Source organism: Mastigoproctus giganteus, chromosome 14, assembly GCF_048544385.1.
Source record: "Mastigoproctus giganteus isolate SK-2022 chromosome 14, ASM4854438v1, whole genome shotgun sequence".
Taxonomy (NCBI): Eukaryota; Metazoa; Arthropoda; class Arachnida; order Uropygi; family Thelyphonidae; genus Mastigoproctus; species Mastigoproctus giganteus.
Genome location: NC_143588.1, coordinates 3,980,730 through 4,003,408, shown reverse-complemented (window position 1 = coordinate 4,003,408; position 22,679 = coordinate 3,980,730). Strand labels below are relative to the sequence as shown.

Genomic DNA, 22,679 nt, shown 5'->3' with positions numbered 1-22,679 from the left:
GCGTCTCACGTAAACGTATACTGTTCCCGTCGGAACCGGAAGTGGCTCGGGAGCATTTCAGGCAAAAACGTTCATCCCCTCCAAGGATTACCGCCTCAAAGAGGGGATGAATGCGTGTGCCCCTAACTCTGTTTATATTATTCTCAATAGAACTAATTTGTAAGCTCTCGAGCCACTTGCGGTCCCAAAATCTATGCGCCTGATCAGTGATGACAGCTTCGTCTGGGGAGATTTGATGTTGCTGCTCCCAGAAATGTTCAGCTACGGCGGATTTACCATAGTCTGCATTTCTTATCGCATTTGTGTGCTCCCCCAGACGATCTTTGAGACGCCGTTTTGTTTCTCCCACATACCACTCCCCACATTCCGGGCATTTAATACTATATAAAATTACTATCATCAGTAATATGGTATTTTGTTTTGTTTTGTAAATAAATTTATTGTAAATATTAAAATTTTAAGAATTTGGTTTTCCGTCTTTCGTTTTTACTTCAATGGTTGGTGAGAAACACTAAAAAATCATAGTATGAATATACACAACCCCAGAGGCCTATTTGAAGGGCTGTGTTAAAGGTCAGTATGAGATTTCTGGTTCGAGTAAGTATCCCATGTCTAGTAACTTTAATCCTTCTCACAGCTATGACACCGAATAAAAAAATGTGGAGGTCCTAAAGTCTCGAAACTTTATTAGACAGTGGGAGATGCAACTTGAGTAAGTTGAGACCCGCACGGGTCTCGAATACTGAAGTTGTCTGTCCAGCTATGACACCTTGACCTTCCAGCACATTTTTAATTTCTTCTGAGACTCTAATAAGGTCCCATTCAGTAATTACTCCTTTTGATATGTTTAGGTAATTATGGGGCATGACCATTACTGGGATCCCACCAAGAGTTCTCATCTGAAGCAGTCTTTCGACATGTTTTGCATTAGCTGTCTCGACTAGAATATCACCTGATTTCAGTTGCTTGACATTTTTGGGTGTTCCAGCCACACTTTCTAGACATTTTTGGATGATAAATGGCGACAATTTTCCTAACAGTTGTTCTGATGTTGGACAGACAATTTATGTGATTGAGATCTACTAATATTCGTAAAAATCAGACCGATGCTATACTATTGTGATTTTCTCTTGTAGAGAACCTCATTTTGAACTTAAATCATTGTTTTGAAATTTAATCAAATCAAAAATTAAAATAGAACACTAAATATAATAAATGGGATCTTAAGATTATATTTTAAGTCAGGAAATCTCTTACCTGAGATATTTTGCAGGAATAACTGCATCCACATAAGATGTAATCAGAATAGATGGAAATTGTTTCAAAGACCTGTTTAAAGGAAGGGAAAAAACCTTGAAACAAGACAAAGAAATAAAAATAAGCTTTTACCCCAAATCCAGGCGCCTCCGTAGCCAGGTGGGAAGGAGCAACAGTGCATAGCATACGCTTCTTGATTTAGACCGGGGTTCGAGCCCATCACCACCAAATACAGAGGATGCGGAAAGGTCAGGGAATGACCACCGCATATCCCCGGAGCAATATGGCCTTAGTTGCTAATGCTCTAAAAACCAAATAACAACAACCCCAAATCCATGTGTGGCGAATAATTGAGAGTATAACGGGAGAAGATTTTTGATTTATTTTGTTTTATTTATTATGTTACATTTTCATTCATTTGATTTATTTTTGATTTGGTTAAATTTCAAAACATTGATTTAAATTCAAAATGAGGACTCCAATTGTCTACAAGAGAAAATCATAATAATATAGTTTCTGTCTGATTTTTACAAATATTAGCGGGTCTCGATCACATAAATTGTCTGTCCAACATGTCTAGTAAAGTTTTGAGACAACAGGATTCCCATAATGTTAGTTCTGATGTTGAATGAAGGACTAGAAAAGGACATGAAGCAATGTCCTGTCCAATTTTTGTCTTTTGATTACATTCATCTCATTATCCTCATTTTACTGACTCAAAGGAGTCGGATCTTTGAGATCTGTGGTTGTAATATTTGGATCATTCATGTTTGCTCCTTTTATCCCTGGGAGTGAGAGCTTTTCCTCCCAGGTTTCTGGCCCCACCACGGGGAGGCAGGAGCGGTGTCACCAGTGACCAAGCAGAACTAGATTAGTAGAACTAGGACATAAATAAAAGGTTTCTTTCCTTTCTAAGGATCCTTTGTGCTGATACTTTTCAGCAACTATATATATACAATTGAGAATTTGTTTTAAACTCTATAAATGTGTATCACTATCACTTTAGAAATCGCTTTTTAATTGCAGAGAAATCGCCTGGCACTCGGGCCGCGGGTGGTTGATTGCTGGGACAAACTTGAAACACTTGGCACTCGGGCCGCGGTTGGTTGATTGCTGGGACAAACTTCCATCTGCCGCTGTAGAAGTTGACAGCTTAAATAAATTCAAGGTAGAACTAGATAAACACTTGGAGCTATTGGACGGGGGAAATGGGAAGGCTTTTTTTTTTTTTTCCTGGCTGATGCTATATAAGCTTGCTTTCTTGCATCATATGCCTCTACTAATGCTAAGTTATTTCTAAATTGAGTTTAAGCACTTTCAAACAATCTGAGAATAAGAAAGTTTTATTTGATATGCCAAATTAACACCACATAATCTGTCTGACCCCTGCCATAATTTGCCTAGTTTCTCCTTAAATTTATTTAAACTACCCACTTCCACAACAACAGATGGAAGTTTGTTCCGACAGTCAGCCACTAGCCGGCTGAAAACAAACTTCCGTACATCTGTCCTACAAACCCCGGGGGCTCACATCTGGTGAGTATGGGCTTGGCACACCCAGGGTCCTGAGCTGGATATCATCATTCTTCTTTTTCTTGGTAATTCCATTCTACTTCTGACTCTTGTTTTCTCTCTTGGGGTAATTCAGAATTTTTTTTTTTTCTTTTGGCTGGTGCAGCATAAGCCTCAGGCTTCCTTGCACCATATGGCTAACAATAATAATAATAATAATAATAATAATAATTTGAATTTATGCCTCCTTGTGTGTGTGTGTGTAGTTTGAGAAAGAGGAAGAATGCTGTCAGTATTGCATATACAGTATTTGATTCAAAACACCTCAATCACACCATCTTGTAGGTGCCTAGTCTCCAAATGCTGCAATTTGCAGAACTGAAGCTGTTCTTGGAATGGAATGGGTGCTGAGAAGGGCAACGTGCTTGATCCATTCACCAATCATGTTTCCTTTCTCTGCACCCATTCCAGCAGATCTACATCCTTCCTAAAATAAAGACTCCAGACCTTTATGCAGTACTCTTTTCATTAGATTTTGCTTATTGCCTATACTCGATTAGGCATACAGAATATAAAAATCAAACTATTTTAATAAAAACAAATCAGCGATTTCTGTAGCTTAATATTTTCAAAACCCTTCTTAGTGAATAGTTAATGCCATTTTGCTGTAAAGCTGGTCATATTGGTCTTTTTAATTTTTTTTTGGAAATATTATAGCCCCCCCACCACCTCAAACCCCTTTAAAGTTCAAATGATATAATTTTATTTAGTGCTTTTGTTGGTTGTTATTACCTGTTCATTTGTATATAATACAATATTTCTATAAAAGAAACATAATCCAAATCCTTATTACCTACATATTTCAATTTTTTAAAGATTATATTCTATTGAAAGCTGTATTTATTATAAATTCTTTAAAATTCTCTTACATGGTATGTAAATCTCTTCAAGCACCAATAATACTGAATATTATTGTTGGACTAAAATCCTCATTTTTGAGAATAGCTATACAAAAAAAGGTAAAGAAAAATGAATATTAAAAAAGCTGTTCTCTTTTGTTGTTCCTCAACTTTTTTTTTTTTTTTTTTTCAAAATATTGAAATTTTTATTATTCTGTTCCCAAGTCTGTACATACAACACAGGGCACCAGCTCAAAATATGAAAACTGGGACAATACAATACATACAAAGTATTAAATTACATACTTTGGCTAGATCCCATACACCCCTGTTGTAGAAACAAGCAGCCATCAAAACATTTTATACATTAGAATAATACTACAAACATTTTATGGGGAAAAAAATACACATTGTCACAAACATTATACTTTACTATAACAGCAATGCTATAAATTATTCAGAGCACACTATAAAACAAACTGTCTTCTATTAAAACACATACCAGTACTTAATGCCAAAAAAAAAAAAAAAATAAAAAAATAAAAAAATAATGATGATTTCGTCCTGTTTTTCTACAAGATTTTTGACATCTTGGAAATAATTTAAAAATTTCCAAGATGTACAAGCTCACTCTATCTAAATAAACAAAAAGCTGTTAGTTCATCAGTTTCATGTTGTTAAAACTTTTTCTATGAACAATTAATGCTGTTTAAGGTGGGTGACAGTTCATGACCAATAAATTTTTGAAAGTGAACTAAACTTTAACTAGTTTTAGTGAACCATAGTTACTACCAATAAACAAAACCCATATCAAAACACCATTACAAATAAATTGTATTATGGGTCAAAGTAGTCAACTTTTATCTCTTAGGAAACACACGAGACTGTTGCTTTGGCACACAGGTATCAAATGGTGAAAAACTGGATGTAGTACAATGTTTTAATTGTTTATTTATTTATTTTTCACTTGTACTATATATCTAACATTTGAGCTTTAGTGAATGAACATTACAACTAATATAGCCTTTACAGAAACCACACCATTAAAAAGTGACTACATAAATTATAATTATGTGCATGAACAAATCTATACAAAATTTATGTGCTACATAGAACAGTTATCACAAAACAACAGCTGACCACTTTGACCACAGCCACACTAAAAGACTATTAAAACTAATAAACACAAATATTCTGTAGGGAATTAGACAAATTTCACATCTGCTTGAAATTTAAAATTAGGTATGACAAAACACATAAGGCAATCATATTTCATCTTTAATTACAATCTTTACAATATTTTGGGTTTTTTTTTTTTAAACCTGTTTATGTGTGGGTGTGTGTGTGTGCACACGCTTGTATGCGTGCATGCGGATGTGCATAAATATAACTTTGGTTTTGATATATATATATATATATATATATGTTTTTTTTTTTTTTTAGTTTTTTTTTTTATTTTCAGACTAGATATGGTTCTCAATAATTACAAAGCTACTCTCTTCCTTACAAAATTCCCAACATCTCAACCAGTAACACTGATATAAAGTTAGGAAGTCTTCTGAGAGAAACACTCAGTAAACTACTTAAAAGTATAATCCCCTGCCACATTCACACCATGAAGGTTTTATTTTCAGTAAAAAAATTTCAAGAAACAGTTATCTCAAACATATGCAAAGTTATGTTTTGAAAACAACTGATTACTGTTTCAGTGTCACACATCTGTAATCTAACTGCTTAGATCTTTTACACAGTATATATATATAAAACATTTAACAGAGTACAAACTTATATATTCATCAGATGCCTTCAAAATGAAAATAACAGTGAATATAACAATTGCTACTGCAAAATAAACTTCAAATCAAGGAGAGGAAAAAATGCACAAAAAAAATTATAAACATATAACACATACAAAAAAAGAGCATTGTGAGCATCAAAATATTAGCTACACATGCCAAGCTTTTTACATGGGGACGGTAGTTACATTCTGCTAATTAAGCCTGGGTTTCCACATATGCAGCTACAAATAAACCACCAACTGAAGCACACCTGAATAAACAGATAAATCACTGTTCAACTCCTTGGCACCCAGAAAACAAAAACAAAACAAAACAAAACAAAAACCAAAAACAAAAAAGAAGGAAAAAAAAAAAAAAAAAAAAACACTGTGGCACACTTACAACATCCATGAGGGAAGGGATAGATAACGATGACTAAGACAGGGAGATGGATGCACGCCACGGGAATAGAAGACACACCACGTGTAATTCACCAAGTAGGCAGTCTAGGGGTGGGAAAAAACAAATGTTAAATATAATCATGTTTCATGGGCAAACTTTATTTGTTTACTTTTCTATTTAGTTATATTTGTTAACTAAAAGGACACTTACAAAATTTGTAAATGCGTCTACTGAAGAAAAAAAAAAACATTTCTGATTTTTAATATAAATCATGTATTTACTAATTAATTAAAAAAAAAAAACTACATAATTTTTAACAAGAAGCATGGTAAAGAATAAATTTTAATTAAGAAAAAAGTCATATAATGGCTTTTTATTCTTAGATTCCAAGAGATAAATCACGCAGCTTAATTATTAAAAGTACAAGTACATTGTACTTTTAATAAAATTGTTGCAAACCACCAAAGTATAGGCAGTCCTTTGGACTCATGTTGGTCTGCACTAGCATCACTACCAAATTGCCACCCATGTTATTTCATATAGCTGATTTACACCTATGTCAGTCTGAATCACAACTTTTTTTTTTATCATATGATAAAAAAAAAAGTTATGAGTATTTTGTCAAACAGCTATAAGAACAGCATTAATACCAGTGAAATCAAAATACATTTTTGCGTATATCACTTATTCAGTATTTAAATGGATGGAAAGAAGTATAACAAAAAGGCCATGATAACACCTAGTGAGAGTGGGTTGCACCAACTATAATTGTAATAGCAATAGATTGTACAACTAATTATAATAATATATATAATAAGCACAAAAATACTTTACATATGATTAGAAGTTTATTGAATAAACAATTTTTATTTATATCTGTAAAAAGTTGCATATCGACCTTTCGTCAGGTACTAACTTATTATATTCTTGTTTCTATGGAAAGATTGGTTTCTATTTATGTATCTATTCTAAACATGAAACTTGCTGTAAGGTTAAGGGTCTCTTGTATCTGCATTTTTAAAACATATTTAGATAGCAAAAGATTGGGATAATAGCTGGTACAAGTATGAAGAAAAGGAAATATAACATGTAAGCAATTGCATCTAGCAAATTCTACATTCAAACCCATAAAAATGGGCATTCTTAATATCCTATTACCGTGCTCTAAAACATGCTTAAGTACCCATAGCCATACATGTGGTAGATGCAACCATGTGGGATACATCTACCACATGTATTTTCAGGAAAAATATTTAAAAAAAAAACAGAAACTCCTGTTAACCTGTCAGTAATAGGATGGTTGGATTTTCCCACCCATAAAAATGTATTTTATGTATAAAAAAATTCCAAATGATAGGTAGCAGTAAACTCAACTGAAGTTCAGTAACTGTGGGCAGAACTACAGTCAAAATACCCTCTGGGCATTCTACTCCAATCATATTACTTTTTTTGCAAAATGCCTTAGGGATGCTTCCTGCCCTGCAGAAGATTGTTTGTTGCAATTATGACCATTGCGTATCACAGGATTTATGACTGTAATCATTTTCAGAGGCACTCAGCAAAATCACAAATTAACTTTGTTACTAGCAAAATTTAATTTTCATTTTTGTTAAAGAAGGTAGTCTGTGCGTACTTATTTTAAAGTTATTGTTTTAGGAAAATCATTAGAAGACTGGAAAAATGACAGAAATACAACAAAAAAAACAAAATGTTTACAAAAAATTAACTATTATAAATATGAATATCATAATGTACTGTTATGGTAGCCATAACATGGTTCTAGTGCATCTTCAGGTGAACATGCAGGCATCTAGCACTTCCATTGTTAACCTTAATAAATCTTTTTTGACTTTACTCTTCCTTTGGATTTTCAAATATAATTAGACTAAATACAAAGAGAATAGAAAAATCTTGAATAACTAATGCCAAAAATTCTCCAGGTCTGATGTCTCCATGTGTTCTTAAAACCTGTGCTTCAGAGTTAACCCCAATTTTGTGTCAACTTTTTACAATCTCTTACTCCACCAGTTTTATTTTCTTTTTTTGTATTAAAATTTTCTGGTAGTCATTCAATTTCTAAAGAGGCAAATGCTTACCTTAATCCTTCCCACAGTGAAGAAATCCACCACCTTCCATTTCTTACTCTAGCCTTCCAGCTGATTAATGATAGTCAATATGAATTCTGTTAGTGCTCTGGGGAAAAATTTCCAAGAAAAATTTGAAGATATTCAAAGCAATTGTTTCTTGTAAGGGTTTGTTTTGATTGCTTTCTGGTTTGCCTTATAAAAAAAGTGCATCTTTGTGTGCACAAAAAAGTGTGCCTTTGGATTAAATATGGGTAATCAGTTTCTCTCTGACAATTAGTTCTGCTTTCTAACTTGTCTACTCATCCTGGAGTTCCTCAATGTCTTGTCACCAACCACCAACTAAATTCAATTTTCCAGTTTCACAAACCCTGCTTTTTGCAAAGAGCACAGCTTCTTAAAAATCTGCTGCTAGTATGGCATCTGACAGACACCAATTTTAAAAATTTTTCTCTTATTTTTTTACATGAAATCAAATCCTTTAATGTACCTTTGCTTGCCAATATTCTCTAACTGGTTATACAGTACTTTGTTTTCATTTTGATATGCTATAAATTATTTGTTTGGTGTTTAACAGTCACTAAGCTTGTTTGTTTGTTATTTGGAGCATTAGCAACTAAGGCCATATTGCTCCGGGGATATGCGGTGGTCATTCCCTGACCTTTCTGCATCCTCCGTATTTGGTGGTGACGGGCTCAAACCCCGGTCTGATCAAGAAGCGTGTGCTACGCACTGCTGCTCCTTCTCACCTGGCTACGGAGGCGCCTGGGTCACTAAGCAAAAGCATCTATCTGTCTTCTAGGCAATTCCTATTCCCATGTGTCATCTGTGAGATGATGGTGATAGGTATCTAATCTTGCCATAGAATTTTGGTTTAGCCAACTGAAATACAAATAGTTGACAAAAATACAGATGTTCATGTGTCTGCAAGGCACCTCCTGAGTCTGTGTTTCAATCCTATGTGACCTTAAATTCTAAAAAAATATAATAATTATTATTAAACAATGAGTTTAGCAAAATCATAATTAACAGATCACCATTTTCAGTTTAGTAAAAAAAAGTTAAAAATTAATTTTTTATAAAAAAACACAACAGGTTAAATGCTGTTGCACATTAGTTACTTAGGCCATAAGGTGTCTTTAAACGGTATTGAAAATATAGATTTCCTTGGTGTTGATAGATTAAATTTGATTACAACAGCTATTAAGTTTTAGGAAAAAGATGATGATCATGATATCTTGATAATGTATTAACATTACTTTTAAGTCAATGGGTTTTTACATGCCACTGAGGGAAGCAAATATTGTTTGCAATTTCTGTTGGCTAGTGAGGACACCAAGAAAAATGTCTGATTGCAAGTGGAGTTTGGCAACTGAAGCACACCAGAGGAAATCATCCAGAGTAAGTATTTATTTTAGAAATATGCAACTGGAAACTATCACTTCTTCCAGTCTATTTGAATGTATCAGCAGATTTCAAATGTTGCAGTTGTTCTGGTTTTATTTGAAGATGCTTGTTAGTTTGGTCCTACCATATCTGTCATTGTTCTTTGTATATTTTGTAGTTATAGTCAGTATGTGCAATTTTGAAGGTAAGGTAACAGTTATGACACTTTTTGCAGAAAAATCTGCATTTTTGTGGTTCCAGGATGACTTGGAATCAAATAGTTTGCTTTCCTTTCAGTTTTCTTGATTATAGTCTGCATTTTCTTTAGGATAAGATGCACATACTTTCCCACAGGTATATTGTGCTTGAAATGCACTTACTGAAACTGTATATGTTTTACTATGCGGAGTGATATCATCTGTAGCAATCTGTTTTTGGACAGTGTATACACTACCTTCTATTAGAGAGAGAAGTTGGATGACCACACAAAAACCATGTTCCACCAAATATGATGTTGAAAATGGAACAAGGAGCTTACATTACTGTTCACAGCTTCGAAAGTGATATGAGCAGTAAAACTAAATACAAAGTGAAGAAGGTGTTTTGACCTAGGCTCAAAGGTGGTACTTGTGCATTTGTGTGCTCTGGTACTTCCTGTCTAATTCATCTGTTGGATTACTGTTTTAAATCTATACTTTTTAAATCTTTCTGTAGGTTTTTTGTAGTATTAGGCTACATCTTTTGCTGCTCCTCTAAAATTTTATTTTATTTTTATTTTGCATAATAAAATATACTAAACTGAGAAGTGAGTAAACAGTGAAAATTTCTGTAGCATTTATTAATTTTGAGAGGAGCTATCAGAACTCCACAGCTTTGTGATGTGACAACTCCTGTAATCTGGTTAAGCTTAACTCGGTGACATGGTATGGTTGTGAATGGTCACACAAATCTAACTTCTTATACAAATCAAATTTATCTTGCTAATATCCTCATTTTTCTTCACAGAACTCTGTAGTATATTACCTTAAACAAACTGATCTCCCTACAAAATACTTCTCTAACCTTCAACCAGGAAAAGAGTACTTATGGTTGGTCCCTCCTCTTTCAGTGAAGTCACACAGCCAAGCAGGCATAGCTAATTACTATCTAAATGCAGAACGTTTATGTTTTATACTTGGTAAGCCCTGCACCTAATACGAATAAAAGTCTAACAAAAAAAAAATCTCGAAACTGATCAAACATCTGATTTAAAATTTTCAGACTGCTCCGAAGCTCCTTTCCTGGCATACTCACAATTTGTACCACTATTTTATAACCCTTTTCCTAAGTGCTATAGGCTCCATCTCTTATGTACTACTTATTTCTATTTCTCTTCTTGGAAATATGGTTTCTGTTTTCCTGTGGTTGCTAAATGCAGAATAAAACAGTAGTCTGCCATTTAAACCATACAAGGAAAACTTTCCGGTAGGCAGAAAAGATGAAACTGTTAAGAAAAAATTCATGAAAAGACAGACTTAAAAAAGGTAAGACATGAAAAACAAAATGTGGAAAGCAAAGAAAGTAAAGGTTCATTCTTTCCTCTCTTTTGTGTTTTATATTTTGTTTCTTATTTTTATGATAATTGCTCAGTGGCTAGTACCACCATGCAAAAAAAAAAAAAAATCTCAGGAATTGGACACTCAGAACAAGAGTCATATGGCAGAAGAGAATCCTATACACAATAAATATAGTGCAAGAAACAACTCCAGCTCCCTCCCTTCTCTCACATTAGCTACCTCAAACTCATTGGATTATATTTCTGCAAAATATCAACCCAAAAGGGCCTTGGGATCCATCAACCGATGGAAGCACAAGCTCTCAAGAGAGCACAGTACTGGAGTTAATAGTCAATGTTAGATCGAAAATGGAAGCTGCCCTTATGAGTGAAGACACCACAACTGGAAAATTTTAAGCTAAAAGCATTCTTAGTATATGGGGTGATACAGAGCTGGTAGCCTACAAATTACACAACATAATCATGTAAAGTCAACTAAATGCTGATAAAACTTCCCAAGAGGAAACAAAAATGACATCTTATTAAACACAGTCAAAGTGCAATTAAACAAGAATCCCTCAGGTAGCTATGCCATTGCTTCATGTGCATAAGCATCACCTGATACTGTTAAGAGCCAGAAAATCCAGTGGTACAAAGTCCAGTCAGAATTTATATGAAATTGTTATTGTTGTGGGTATATTGGTGCACGGGCAACTATGGCCATAATATGAAGATACTACGTTTTATAAGATATATGGATATTCCTTATGGAACAAAAGGGTTAAAATCATGTAAAATTTATTCATTGCTTTTAAGAAGCTAAAAAGCTCTACAATATTCATCCTGTCCCCTAGTACACATTATAGTGTTAAATAAGGATGAGAGAAGAGAGGGATTTTTTATTTGATTTGGAGTTTAATGGCACAAAAACAACTACGGTTATAATGTGCCAGGAAAAGTTGAGATTTCAAAATGATTCAGGATACTGGTAAACTTTTTTTTTTAAGGTTACCTCGTCAAAGGTTTATACATATAAATCAATAAATAAAATACGGCATAACCAGTGGTGAGCTGTGAATATTTTAACAATGGGCTCGCACTTTTTGATGTGAAACATCCTTTGGGGGGGGGGGATCTATTGAGTAAATCTGATCAGTCACAGAAGTGGGTTAAAATCATGTAAAATTTATTCATTGCTTTTAAGAAGCTAAAAAGCTCTACAATATTCATCCTGTCCCCTAGTACACATTATAGTGTTAAATAAGGATGAGAGAAGAGAGAGATTTTTTATTTGATTTGGAGTTTAATGGCACAAAAACAACTACGGTTATAATGTGCCAGGAAAAGTTGAGATTTCAAAATGATTCAGGATACTGGTAAACTTTTTTTTTAAGGTTACCTCGTCAAAGGTTTATACATATAAATCAATAAATAAAATACGGCATAACCAGTGGTGAGCTGTGAATATTTTAACAATGGGCTCGCACTTTTTGATGTGAAACATCCTTTTGGGGGGGGGGGGATCTATTGAGTAAATCTGATCAGTCACAGAAGTGACGTCATCCGTGCAGTCTGCCAGAGGCGTTCTCACACTCACACCATTAGTCTATGCAGAGCACTCAGTAGTGGTATGATTAGAGCACATGATGCATTTTTCGCCACTACGATATCTCCAGTTCTAACTTTTTAGAATTTTTGAATAGTATGATGTCACAATCATACTTCCTGCAGTTACTACTGCAGTAAGTATGATTGCAAGTATTTGTCATATGACTGCAACAATGCAAAGATTTGTCAACAATTTCTTTTTTCGTCTCATATTTTCACATAACATCTGTGTATGTCCTTTCAACTAAAAGATTGGGAACTCAATTAATGCTGTTTTCAGAGACATTTAGATACGTTGCAATTGCAACGTATACATCTCTTAATATAGTTATCATAAATCCATTGTATCTTGTCTTCCAGAAATTATGGAAATTTGTGAATGATCAATAAAGCAGTTACAATACAAAAGCTCTTATTTCGTAATCAATATATACAAATCAAAATATCTAAAAGAAATGTGAAGGATGTTTCACATAAAATCAGCTAATGCGCATGCTAGGCAGTCGAGCGGCTTTTTTATTCTTTTCTTTTGTTACGAGAGAAATATAATGGATACATTTTTCATGATAAAATTTTAATATTGTGAATAAAAAATAACATGAAATATTTTCCATATCAGAAATAACATAAAAACTATCACAAAACATTTCACAATATAAAAAAATATTAAATAAAAAGAAAACTATTCTAGAAAAGGTACACAAAAATCACAGGTTACATGAAAAAAAATGATTACACAAACATTCAATAAACATTTATTCTAAAAATTGCCATATGCAATTTACTTCTTTATAAATATTTGTTGTTGATCTTCTTTGCTCAATAGCTGAGCAGCAATGATTTGACATAACGATCCGGATCAAATTGAAGCAATAGTTTTCCATTTAGATGTATGGTCAGCATAATTTGCAACATATTTAATTGTCAACATTATTCATTCATTTATACAATATTATTTATTACTCTGAAAGCTCGCTCAGCTTCAGCATTGCTAATCGCAATTGTTTCAAAGATATTTCTTGCTTTCTTAATTGAAAAGAGAATTTCATTTGATTTGAAGATAAACTGTCTTTGACAAAATCTCTAAAATCATTAATTTTTATTTCATATTTTATCAGAAAACTTAAATTTCTTATTTGCTTTTCACCATCTTGCCACCGAGACGAAAGTTCTTTCATATTCTCCATGATTTCCGGTAGCATATGTTTAAAATTTCTTTCAATGGTATCATTATTTTCTTTATTTAATTTGAAATTGCTCTATTTTGCATTAATAACTTTAAGGATAAAACGATGCATTTAATAACTTGCCATGAGGTAATTTTTTAAATGTGTTGTTACTTTCGATTTTGACTCCTTCAAATTCTTTCCACTTTAACATGCTCTCAATTTTAGCTTCGTAATTTCGTTCAGAATTTTTCAAATTAGCAATAGCATTGATAGTTCGAATAATTAATTTATTTGCTTTTACTATAGTGATTCTGTAATGATTCTGAAAGGTAAGAGAGCTCCTGCAGGATATCAATCATTAGTGCTAAATCATTAAGAAATTCCAGATTAAAAGTCAGTTTAATAATCCTGGATATTTAACTTCTGATTCAGAATGTTTGCACAAAGCGAGATAATGCCTCCAAACTGCACAATTGCCATCTGCAAGCTACATTATGGCTCGAACACAGGACCGATCTTTATAGTTTCCACATCAAGTTCTTTAGCAATCATCCTTAATTTGCACTGGTTTTATGGAGATTGGTGATATAATGCATACAGTGTTTTTTTTTTTTTTTTTTCAATTATTGCCTATGCCATTATATTTTAGAGCATTTTCTACACAGTGAAAGTCTTGGCGAAGTTTCAAAACCTGTCAACATTTCATCTTCATAAAGTTTATGTAATATCTTAGTTGCCTCAATCGCCTCCCCCCCCATGTTGCTACTGTCACTAGTTTTTTGAATAGTGTGCAAAATGTTGGAATCACACGGATATTCAGCTACTGTGACCATGTAAACATAGACAGAGAAATTTACTGGAAGGCGTGGATCACTCTCTTCTCCAAAAAAACATGCCCGTTTATAGGCTGTGTCATTATCTGTGTCAGGAATCTTCTTAATCCTCTGACTGGATATGGAAAGCATACTGACTAGCACAACTTCTCGGTATGTGACTGCTTAGGTTTTATGAACACCACTAACATTGTGAAATGGTTATCCCTTTCACCCTTAATTCGTGCTGTCTAATTACCTAAATTGCCTAAAAGCCAGAGGTGTGAGCAATGTGTACGAAATTGTCTCTCGTAATCCATCCGTTACATGGAAATTTTCTTTGTTCAACGGAAACTATTTTAAATGTAATTACCAAGGGGAATTCAAAAAATTCGCTATAAAAGAATTCGTTAAACAGAGGACTAACTGTAATTAAATCAAATATGAAGCAATTTTAAAATACATAACTGGTCGATTGCACCATTAAAATGGTGGGGATGGGTCCCCGCTTGCCTCACCATAGTTTTGGCTCTGCATACTCAATAATTGCATTCAGGATTTCATTTGTAAAATAAATGATCGATTCAAATTAAATGGGCTCACAAATTAAAAAAAATAAATAATAATGGGCTCTTGCAAGCCCACTATAGCTCACCACTGGGTATAACTAAACATCAATTGCAAAAACTGCTGACATGTATACAATATTAGATTAATACACCAACCGTTTAAATTAATAGTTTAATATTTACAAAAAAAAAAAAAAAAAAAATGACGTAGTCATTGTTGGATAAAAGCTGACTGAGTGTATACGGCTTAGTCAGATCGTTAAGAGCGATAAAACGGGTATTTCTGAAATTTGTACATTTGGTTAAAATATGTTTCATGGATAAACACTGCATACATGTAGGACAGTCATTGGCCCTCAACAAAAAAGAATGTGTCAGATGACTATGTCTGTCCTATGTGCAGCCAAGCAAGAACAACTTCTTCCTGTGCAGACCAGACTGCCATAATTTGATTAGGCTTGATCTGATAAAGTTTGTTACCTGCCAATATCAGAAATCTTGCCACAGAGGGTATAATTTATTGCAGTTTACTTGCCTGTAGTCTGTACAGGCGACTGACAGGTCAAGATTATTCGGCAGGGTGGCTGATTTGGCTGCATTGTCAGCGAAATTGTTTCCTTTAATTCTGATGTGGCTGTGGATCCAGCAGAAGTGTATATTGAAACTGCATAAATAGAGGGTGTATATAAGTATATCTGTTGAATCCAGGACGATAAGTATTGTCCCATTAATGATAAAGCCTGTAGCACACCCACTGAATCAGTGTATATAATAAACTGTCAGTATTGGCAAGTTCTTATATGGTCCAAGGCTAACTCTATAGCATGTATTTCTGCAGTGTATATGCTGCATTCAGAGCGAATCTGCTCAGATATAATAATGTCAGAAAAGACAGCGACAGATTCCACAGATGATTCTGACTTCAAGCAGTCTGTAATAATGGGCAAGAAGTCAGAGTGTTCGGCATGGTGTTGTGAATAGAGCTGAAGGTAGACGGCAGATGAGGTATCTGACTTCATCCAGTTCTTAAAGGAGAAGTCATGTGCTAGAATCTGAGGAGCGGTGCTGAAAAGGGTTGCTTTGGTGATTGGGCAACCTTGTCTACCGAGATGTTAAACTCTCTGAGAAGAAACTCTTGGATATGAATACCGAATGGCAATCTGACGTGCGTTATAAAGATTTTCCCATTGTGGTTCAAAAATAGATGTCCTCGTGGGGTGGTCTGGCAGGGAGTTCAGTTTAAAAGTATATTGTAGAGACAACTGTTTTCTTTGAAGTGACAGGGATGATTCGTTAATTTCGACATACAGACTTTGGTGAAGTTATGTTTTAAATGGGTATTTATTTATGGGTATCCTTCAGTTTCATTTTCTGCCTACACAAAAGCTCGCAAAAATTGTAAAGCAGCTTTAATCAATCCAAACTAGATTTTGAACAGGCTAAGAGTAGAAAACTTGCTTCTTTCCCTAATGGTAGCCAAACATTCTGGTCTCTTGCCAAAACTATTGGCCGCATCTTTTGCCCATCTCTGCTCCCACCTCTGTCAAAACCAGATGGTTCTCTTGACACTTCATCCAAGGATAAAGCTGACCTGCTAGCATCCCATTTTTCTTCCAACTCAGGTATTAATGATCTTGGTAAAACACCTCCCACCATTCCCAACACACTCCATTCAGCGCCTCCTGTAGTTTTCTGTCAAAAGGATGTCAGAAGGATTTTGACGAATCTTGATGCTAAGAAAGCTCCAGGTCCTGATGGTATTTCTCCACTTGTTCTCAAAACCTGTGCTCCCGAACTTACTCCTGTTCTTTGCCACTTTTTATCACTTTCTTATTCCAAAGGTGTTTTTCCTTTTGCTTGGAAATTTGCTCATATCCAGCCAGTTTCTGAAAAGGCTGACCCGTCCCTCCCATCCAGTTATCGCCGCATTGCAATTACTTCTACTCTTTCTAAAGTAATGGAGAAATCAATTAGCCGCCAACTCTTAAACTACCTAGAAACCTTCCGTCTGATCAACAATCGCCAGTATGGATTCTGTCAGTGTTGATCCACTGGTGATATTCTAGCTTATGTTATCCATTTATGGACAAATTCAATGGAAAAGTTTGGTGAAACACAAGCAGTTTCTCTTGACATATCAAAGGCTTTCAATTGTGTTTGGCATAAAGGTCTTCTAAACAAGCTTCCATCTTATGGTTTGCCAAGTGTTTTTTGTAATTGGTTATCCAGTTTTCTCTCTGATCGCTCACTGAGGGTGATGGTAGATGGCTCTCTGTTTTCTAACGTCTCCTCTAATGCTGGTGTTCCCCAAGGTTCAGTTCTTTCCTCCACTGTTTTCCTCTTGTATATTAATGACCTTCTTCCATTGACTGGAAATCCTATTCATAGTTTTGCTGATGATAGCACATTGCATTCCACTTTCCATTTTGAGAAACCTTGCCCTGGTCAATCAGCTTCAACTTCTCGAATAACTGCTACCAATTCCTTAAATGCCAATCTCCAGGTAATTCTCCAGTGGGGCAAAGACAACTTAGTTGATTTCAGTCCTTCTAAAACTCAGTTGTCTTATATCTCGCAAAATGGATTCTTCTGCTCCTATGCTTATATTTGGTGACACTCCGCTTTCTAGGCAAGTTGATATATTTCTTTTTGGGATTACCCTTACTTCTAATCTCTCTTGGCACAAGCACATTACAAATATTGCTTCCTCTGCATCTAAAACACTTGGTTTTCTCTTTTGCTTTTGGCATTACTTTTCTTGCAAACAGCTGTTCACTCTGTACAAATTGCAAATCCACCCTACCATGGAATATTGTTCCCACAACTGGGGCGGTGCCCCCAAAACCTCTCTTAGGCTTCTAGATTCCATTGAGAAGAGGGCAATTAGGTTAATTAATGGCTCCTCTCTAAGAGGGTCTCTCTACTCGCAGTCTCATAGATGTACTGTTTCTGCTGCATGCCTTTTCTACAGATACTCGATGGGCACTGTTCTTCTGAATTGGCTTCTATTATTCCCACTCTCTCTTTCAAAACAGTCCAAACACATGCTGCCAACATCCAATTACTATCCAACTTCAAACTCACAGAACCAACTTTCCACCTTCCTCGTATAGGAATGAAGAGAAGATTCTGAAAATTTATTTATGTGTTTTATATGATTGGAGATGTCATGGAAGGAGAAACACATTTCACCATACTAATGTAAAAATCCACAGAATTCCAGCTATCCATATTATTGTAAATGCAATAAGATCGAGTTTACTACCCGTTTATAATTAGATTGCACTAACAGAAAAGTCCATAGACTGGGAAGTGCAAATTATTTTTATTGTGTTATGGTAGGGACCTCCAGAAATGTGCTCCTCTGCTCATGCTATCCCACCTCATGAAATTTCTGCTCAAACAGAAAAATGTGAGCTCCTGAAAACATGAGTCAGCCTACAATATCACCTATTATTTTGTGAATGCAACGAATGACAACAGTCTCCAACCAATACAGCTCTCACACAAAATTGACACCTTTTAAGCTTTGTAAACTTGTATGTACTGCTGCACAGTTCACTACATTCAGCTTAGTGCCGGGTTTGCTTCCACTTGGTGTTATTCGCAGACAAAATCATGCAAGAGTCAATGCGAAAATCACATTATACTTGCATTGTTCCCAAATATATCAGTTATATTGGGGCAAATTCGCGTTGCTAAAATGCATGTTATAGCAGAACTGACTGCACTACAGACATCAACACACCAGAAGCTATAGACTGGTCAGATACAGTAAATATAATCTTAAATAAGCTCTACCAGCTGATGAAATTGGAATAGAACAATATCACAAAGAAATAAGAGAACCACTTAATAAATCCTGTCATCCTCCAGAAGATACCCCCCCCTCCCCAATGTAGGAAGAACTTAAATCTGCCATCTCAAAAATTAAACTGAACAAATGCCCATGATTACATCTACAGTACTAGAGAATAAAAGAAGATTCATAATAATATAAAAGTGGAAATCCTCCTTATGTTATATAAGGAATGTCTTATGGATGGAGCTTACTAAAATGTTGGTAAACAGTTCTCCTGAAAATAGTACAAAAGTCCAATAAGTTCCTCTCTGATGCAAAGAAATAAGCAAACTGCTTTGCTCCCAACTCAGGCAAGCTGCTTAAAAGGCTGATGGCAAAGAACTACTGCACATCTTGAAACAATGTTACCACCAAAATATATATGAATTTTTACCTGGCAGATCCTCAGATGATATCCATGTGAAGATAACTAAGTGCATTTAGTTATAAATATGTATTGCTAGTCTTAGTTGACTTCAAAGGATTGTATTTGACTGCCTCTGGTCTAAGGGTGCTCTTGACATGCTCTACTCTACTGTTTCTCCCAACCAACTCTATCAAATAACTAGAAGTTATTTCCTAGACAAGATTTGATTTTTGTGGCACAAAAATGACAAGGTTAAAAATGAATTTTAACATTATAATGTGCCATTAAAATGTTAAAATTCATAAAACATAGGTTTGGTAACCTTAAAAAGGTTACCTCGTCAAAAGTTTATATATATACATATATAGACATATCACTAAATAAAAATCAGTATAATGCAAAAAAATTGTACATTTTATATGAGCGTACATATTTTAATCGTTTTTAAAAATTTAAAAACTGCTGACACACACTGTCATAAAATCTGACTGAGCATATATGGCTCAACCATATGGGAAAAAAGTGGTAAAACAAGTATTTTTAAAACTGGTACAGTCAGGTTTCACACATAAAACAGTGTCATCAGCCCTCAGTAGAAAGGAGTGTGTCAAATGACTGTGTCCTACGCATAGCCAAGCAAGAACTTCCTCTTTATGATCCCTGCATAGACTAGACTGCCAAAGATGAATCACAGGCTTATTCTGATATAACTTGTCTGTAACGTGGCGATGCCACGATTTTTACCACTGAAAATGTAACTTACTACAGACTGCTTGCCTGTAGTCTGTACAGGGGACTAACAGGTCAAGCTGGTCATCATGGCTACCGATTCAGCTGCAGTGTCAGCCAAATCATTTCTTCTAATTCAGACATGGCTGGCTGGGGATCCAGCAGAAGTGGATATTGAAACCACCTCCATAGAGAGTGTATATTATCTGCTGAATCTGGGATTAGCATTAGCATTAGTAGAGGCATTTGATGCAAGAAAGCAAGCTTATGCAGCATCAGCCAAAAAAAAAAAAAAACCCACTTCCACTTCACCCCTCTGTTCGTTCCAAATACCTGTCCAGCTGAGCCTTAAACTTATTTAGGCTATCAACCTCCACCACAAGGGATGGAAGTCTGTTCCACCAACCAACCACCCGCTGACTAAAGGCAAATTTCCTCACATCTATCCTACATCTGTCTTTCCTCAATTTGAATTTATGCCCTCTCAGGTGATTTTTCTGAGCTAGAGGAAGAATCCCATCAGCATTGAGCATGCTTAAACCATTCAAGGCTTTATACACCTCTATCAGATCACCTCGCTGGTGCCTAGTCTCCAGACACTGTAATTTGCAAAACTTAAGCCTTTCTTCGTAAGAGCACCCCTTTGTTCCATTCACTAATCTTGTTGCCCTTCTCTGTACTCGTTCCAGCAGCTCTACATCCTTCTTGAAATGAGGCCTCCAGACCTGTATACAGTACTCTAGGTGTGGCCTGACCATTGCCTTATACAATGGAATAATCACCTCCTTATCCCTGCTGGAAAAATTCCTGTATATCATTGACAATACTCCATGAGCTACTCTTGCAGCCCGTCTGCACTGCTCAGAGAACTTCATATCTGTCTGCACTGCTCAGAGAACTTCATATCTGCCTGCACAACCACCCCCAAGTCCCTTTCATTCTCTACCACTGTCAGTGTAGTACCACAGAGTTGATACGTTGCTCTGGGGGTTGCTGTTTCCCATGTGTAGTACTTTACATTTGTCAATGTTAAACTTCATTTGCCACCTCTCAGCCCATCTGCTCAACCTTTCCAGATCCTGTTGCAGCAGCATAGTGTCAGTAGTGTCCTTGACAACCCTGCCAACCTTTGTATCATCTGCAAACTTGGACATTAAACTTGATATACCATCATCAATATCATTTATAAATACAGAAAACAATAATGGACCCAACACTGAGCCCTGAGGGACTCCACTAATAACATTAGTCCACGATGAGCAGTGTCCATTGATTACCACTCTCTGTCTTCTCCCCCTCAACCACCCCTTTATCCATAGCTGTTGTTGTTGTTATTGTTATTTTTGGCGCAAGGGCTGCTTAGACCATATTGCGCCTATCAGTGATATGAAAGTTATCAATGGTGACTGTTATGGAAACAGTCAGAGAAGATCATAAAGTTTTATTCGTTTAAGAAAACAGAATAACTCCAAGGGATTAGCATCGTTGCCTATGATGTGAGAGAGTTTTAGAGGTTCTTTTAGATTTGGAAGGAAGCTGAATGAACATTGCCGAGCATGTTTGTACAGAGTGCATTCAACAAGAATGTGCTTCATTGTTAGCTGACAGTTGCATTGAGAACACTGTGGAGGATCATTTCCTGTAAGGAGAAATAGGTGAGTAAACTGGCTGTGGCCGATTCGTGCTCTGGTTAAGATGACTTCTTCCTTTCTGTTAGTACGAAAACTAGAGGTCCATAACTGTGGTTCTGATTTTATTTCCAATAGCTTATTACCCCTTTGAGCTTGCCATAGAAGTGTCCATTGTTCCTTACATGTCCTTCGTATCATAGGTTTGTAATCAACATATGGAACACAAAAGCCTGAAGATAATGGGTTAGATGGATGTTTTGCAGCATGGTCTGCGCATTCGTTTCCTGGGATCCCAGTGTGACCTGGGATCCAGCAGAAGATGACTACTTGCTGGCGTTCCTGAATAAGAATCATCTTACTTCTTATGGTTTGTATTAAAGGATTGGTTGGTGAGGAGATGCTTTGTAGGGCTACTAGTGTACTCTGCGAGTCGGTATATATTATACTTTTTTTAATGGAGCAATGAATAATATTTTCTAGGGCAAGTTTAATGGCGAATAACTCAGCTGTATAACTGCTGCATTCAGTAGGCAGAGATACAGAGATGGTGTTAAAAGGGAAAACTGCTGCAGCACCTACTCCACTATCAGACTTTGATCCATCTGTGTATATTTTCATGAAATGCGGATAATTTTGTGTGTGAGAAGTATGAAGTTGTCGCACGTTAATATTTGCAAGGGAATCTTTTCCCCAGTTCAGGAAGTAATTGTCACAGGATGGATTAACCCAGGACCATGGGGGAACTGAAGTGTTTGGATCTTGGAGGACTTTTTCAAGGTGCACATTCCAGCTTTCAGATAGAGCCTGCAATCTGATGCCAGTAGGTTGGACTGCTCTGGGTTTATTTCTGTAGAACATTTTAAACTGTGGATCACTAAGTATAGGCCAAATTGGATGGGTAGGCATGCTTTGAATTTTAGCGGCATAATTCAAAAGTAACACCTTCCTTCTGAGGCAGAGTGGAATTTCATGGGCTTCGGCGTAGAGACTTTGTACTGGCGATGTTCTATAAGCACCTGTAGCAATCCTAAGGGCAGAATGTTGAACAGGAGCAAGCCGTACTAGCACACTCTCCCTAGCAGAGTCATACACCGGGGCTCC

At 35.6% G+C, this 22,679-nt stretch overlaps 1 protein-coding gene across 2 annotated transcripts in view; it reads right to left on the bottom strand.

Moving 5' to 3' along the window:
* Positions 1–5,128: 5,128 nt before the first annotated feature.
* The window catches only part of LOC150074953 (CUGBP Elav-like family member 1), an 824,767-nt gene continuing 807,216 nt past the window's right edge, over positions 5,129–22,679 (bottom strand). For both annotated transcript variants that reach the window (XM_090388957.1, XM_090388958.1), the window contains one exon: positions 5,129–5,952. Coding sequence is in view for 1 of the 2 variants with exons in the window: in XM_090388958.1 (XP_090245084.1) it covers positions 5,882–5,952 (71 nt within the window). In the remaining variant the exon portion in view is untranslated. The remainder of the gene's footprint in view (positions 5,953–22,679) is intronic.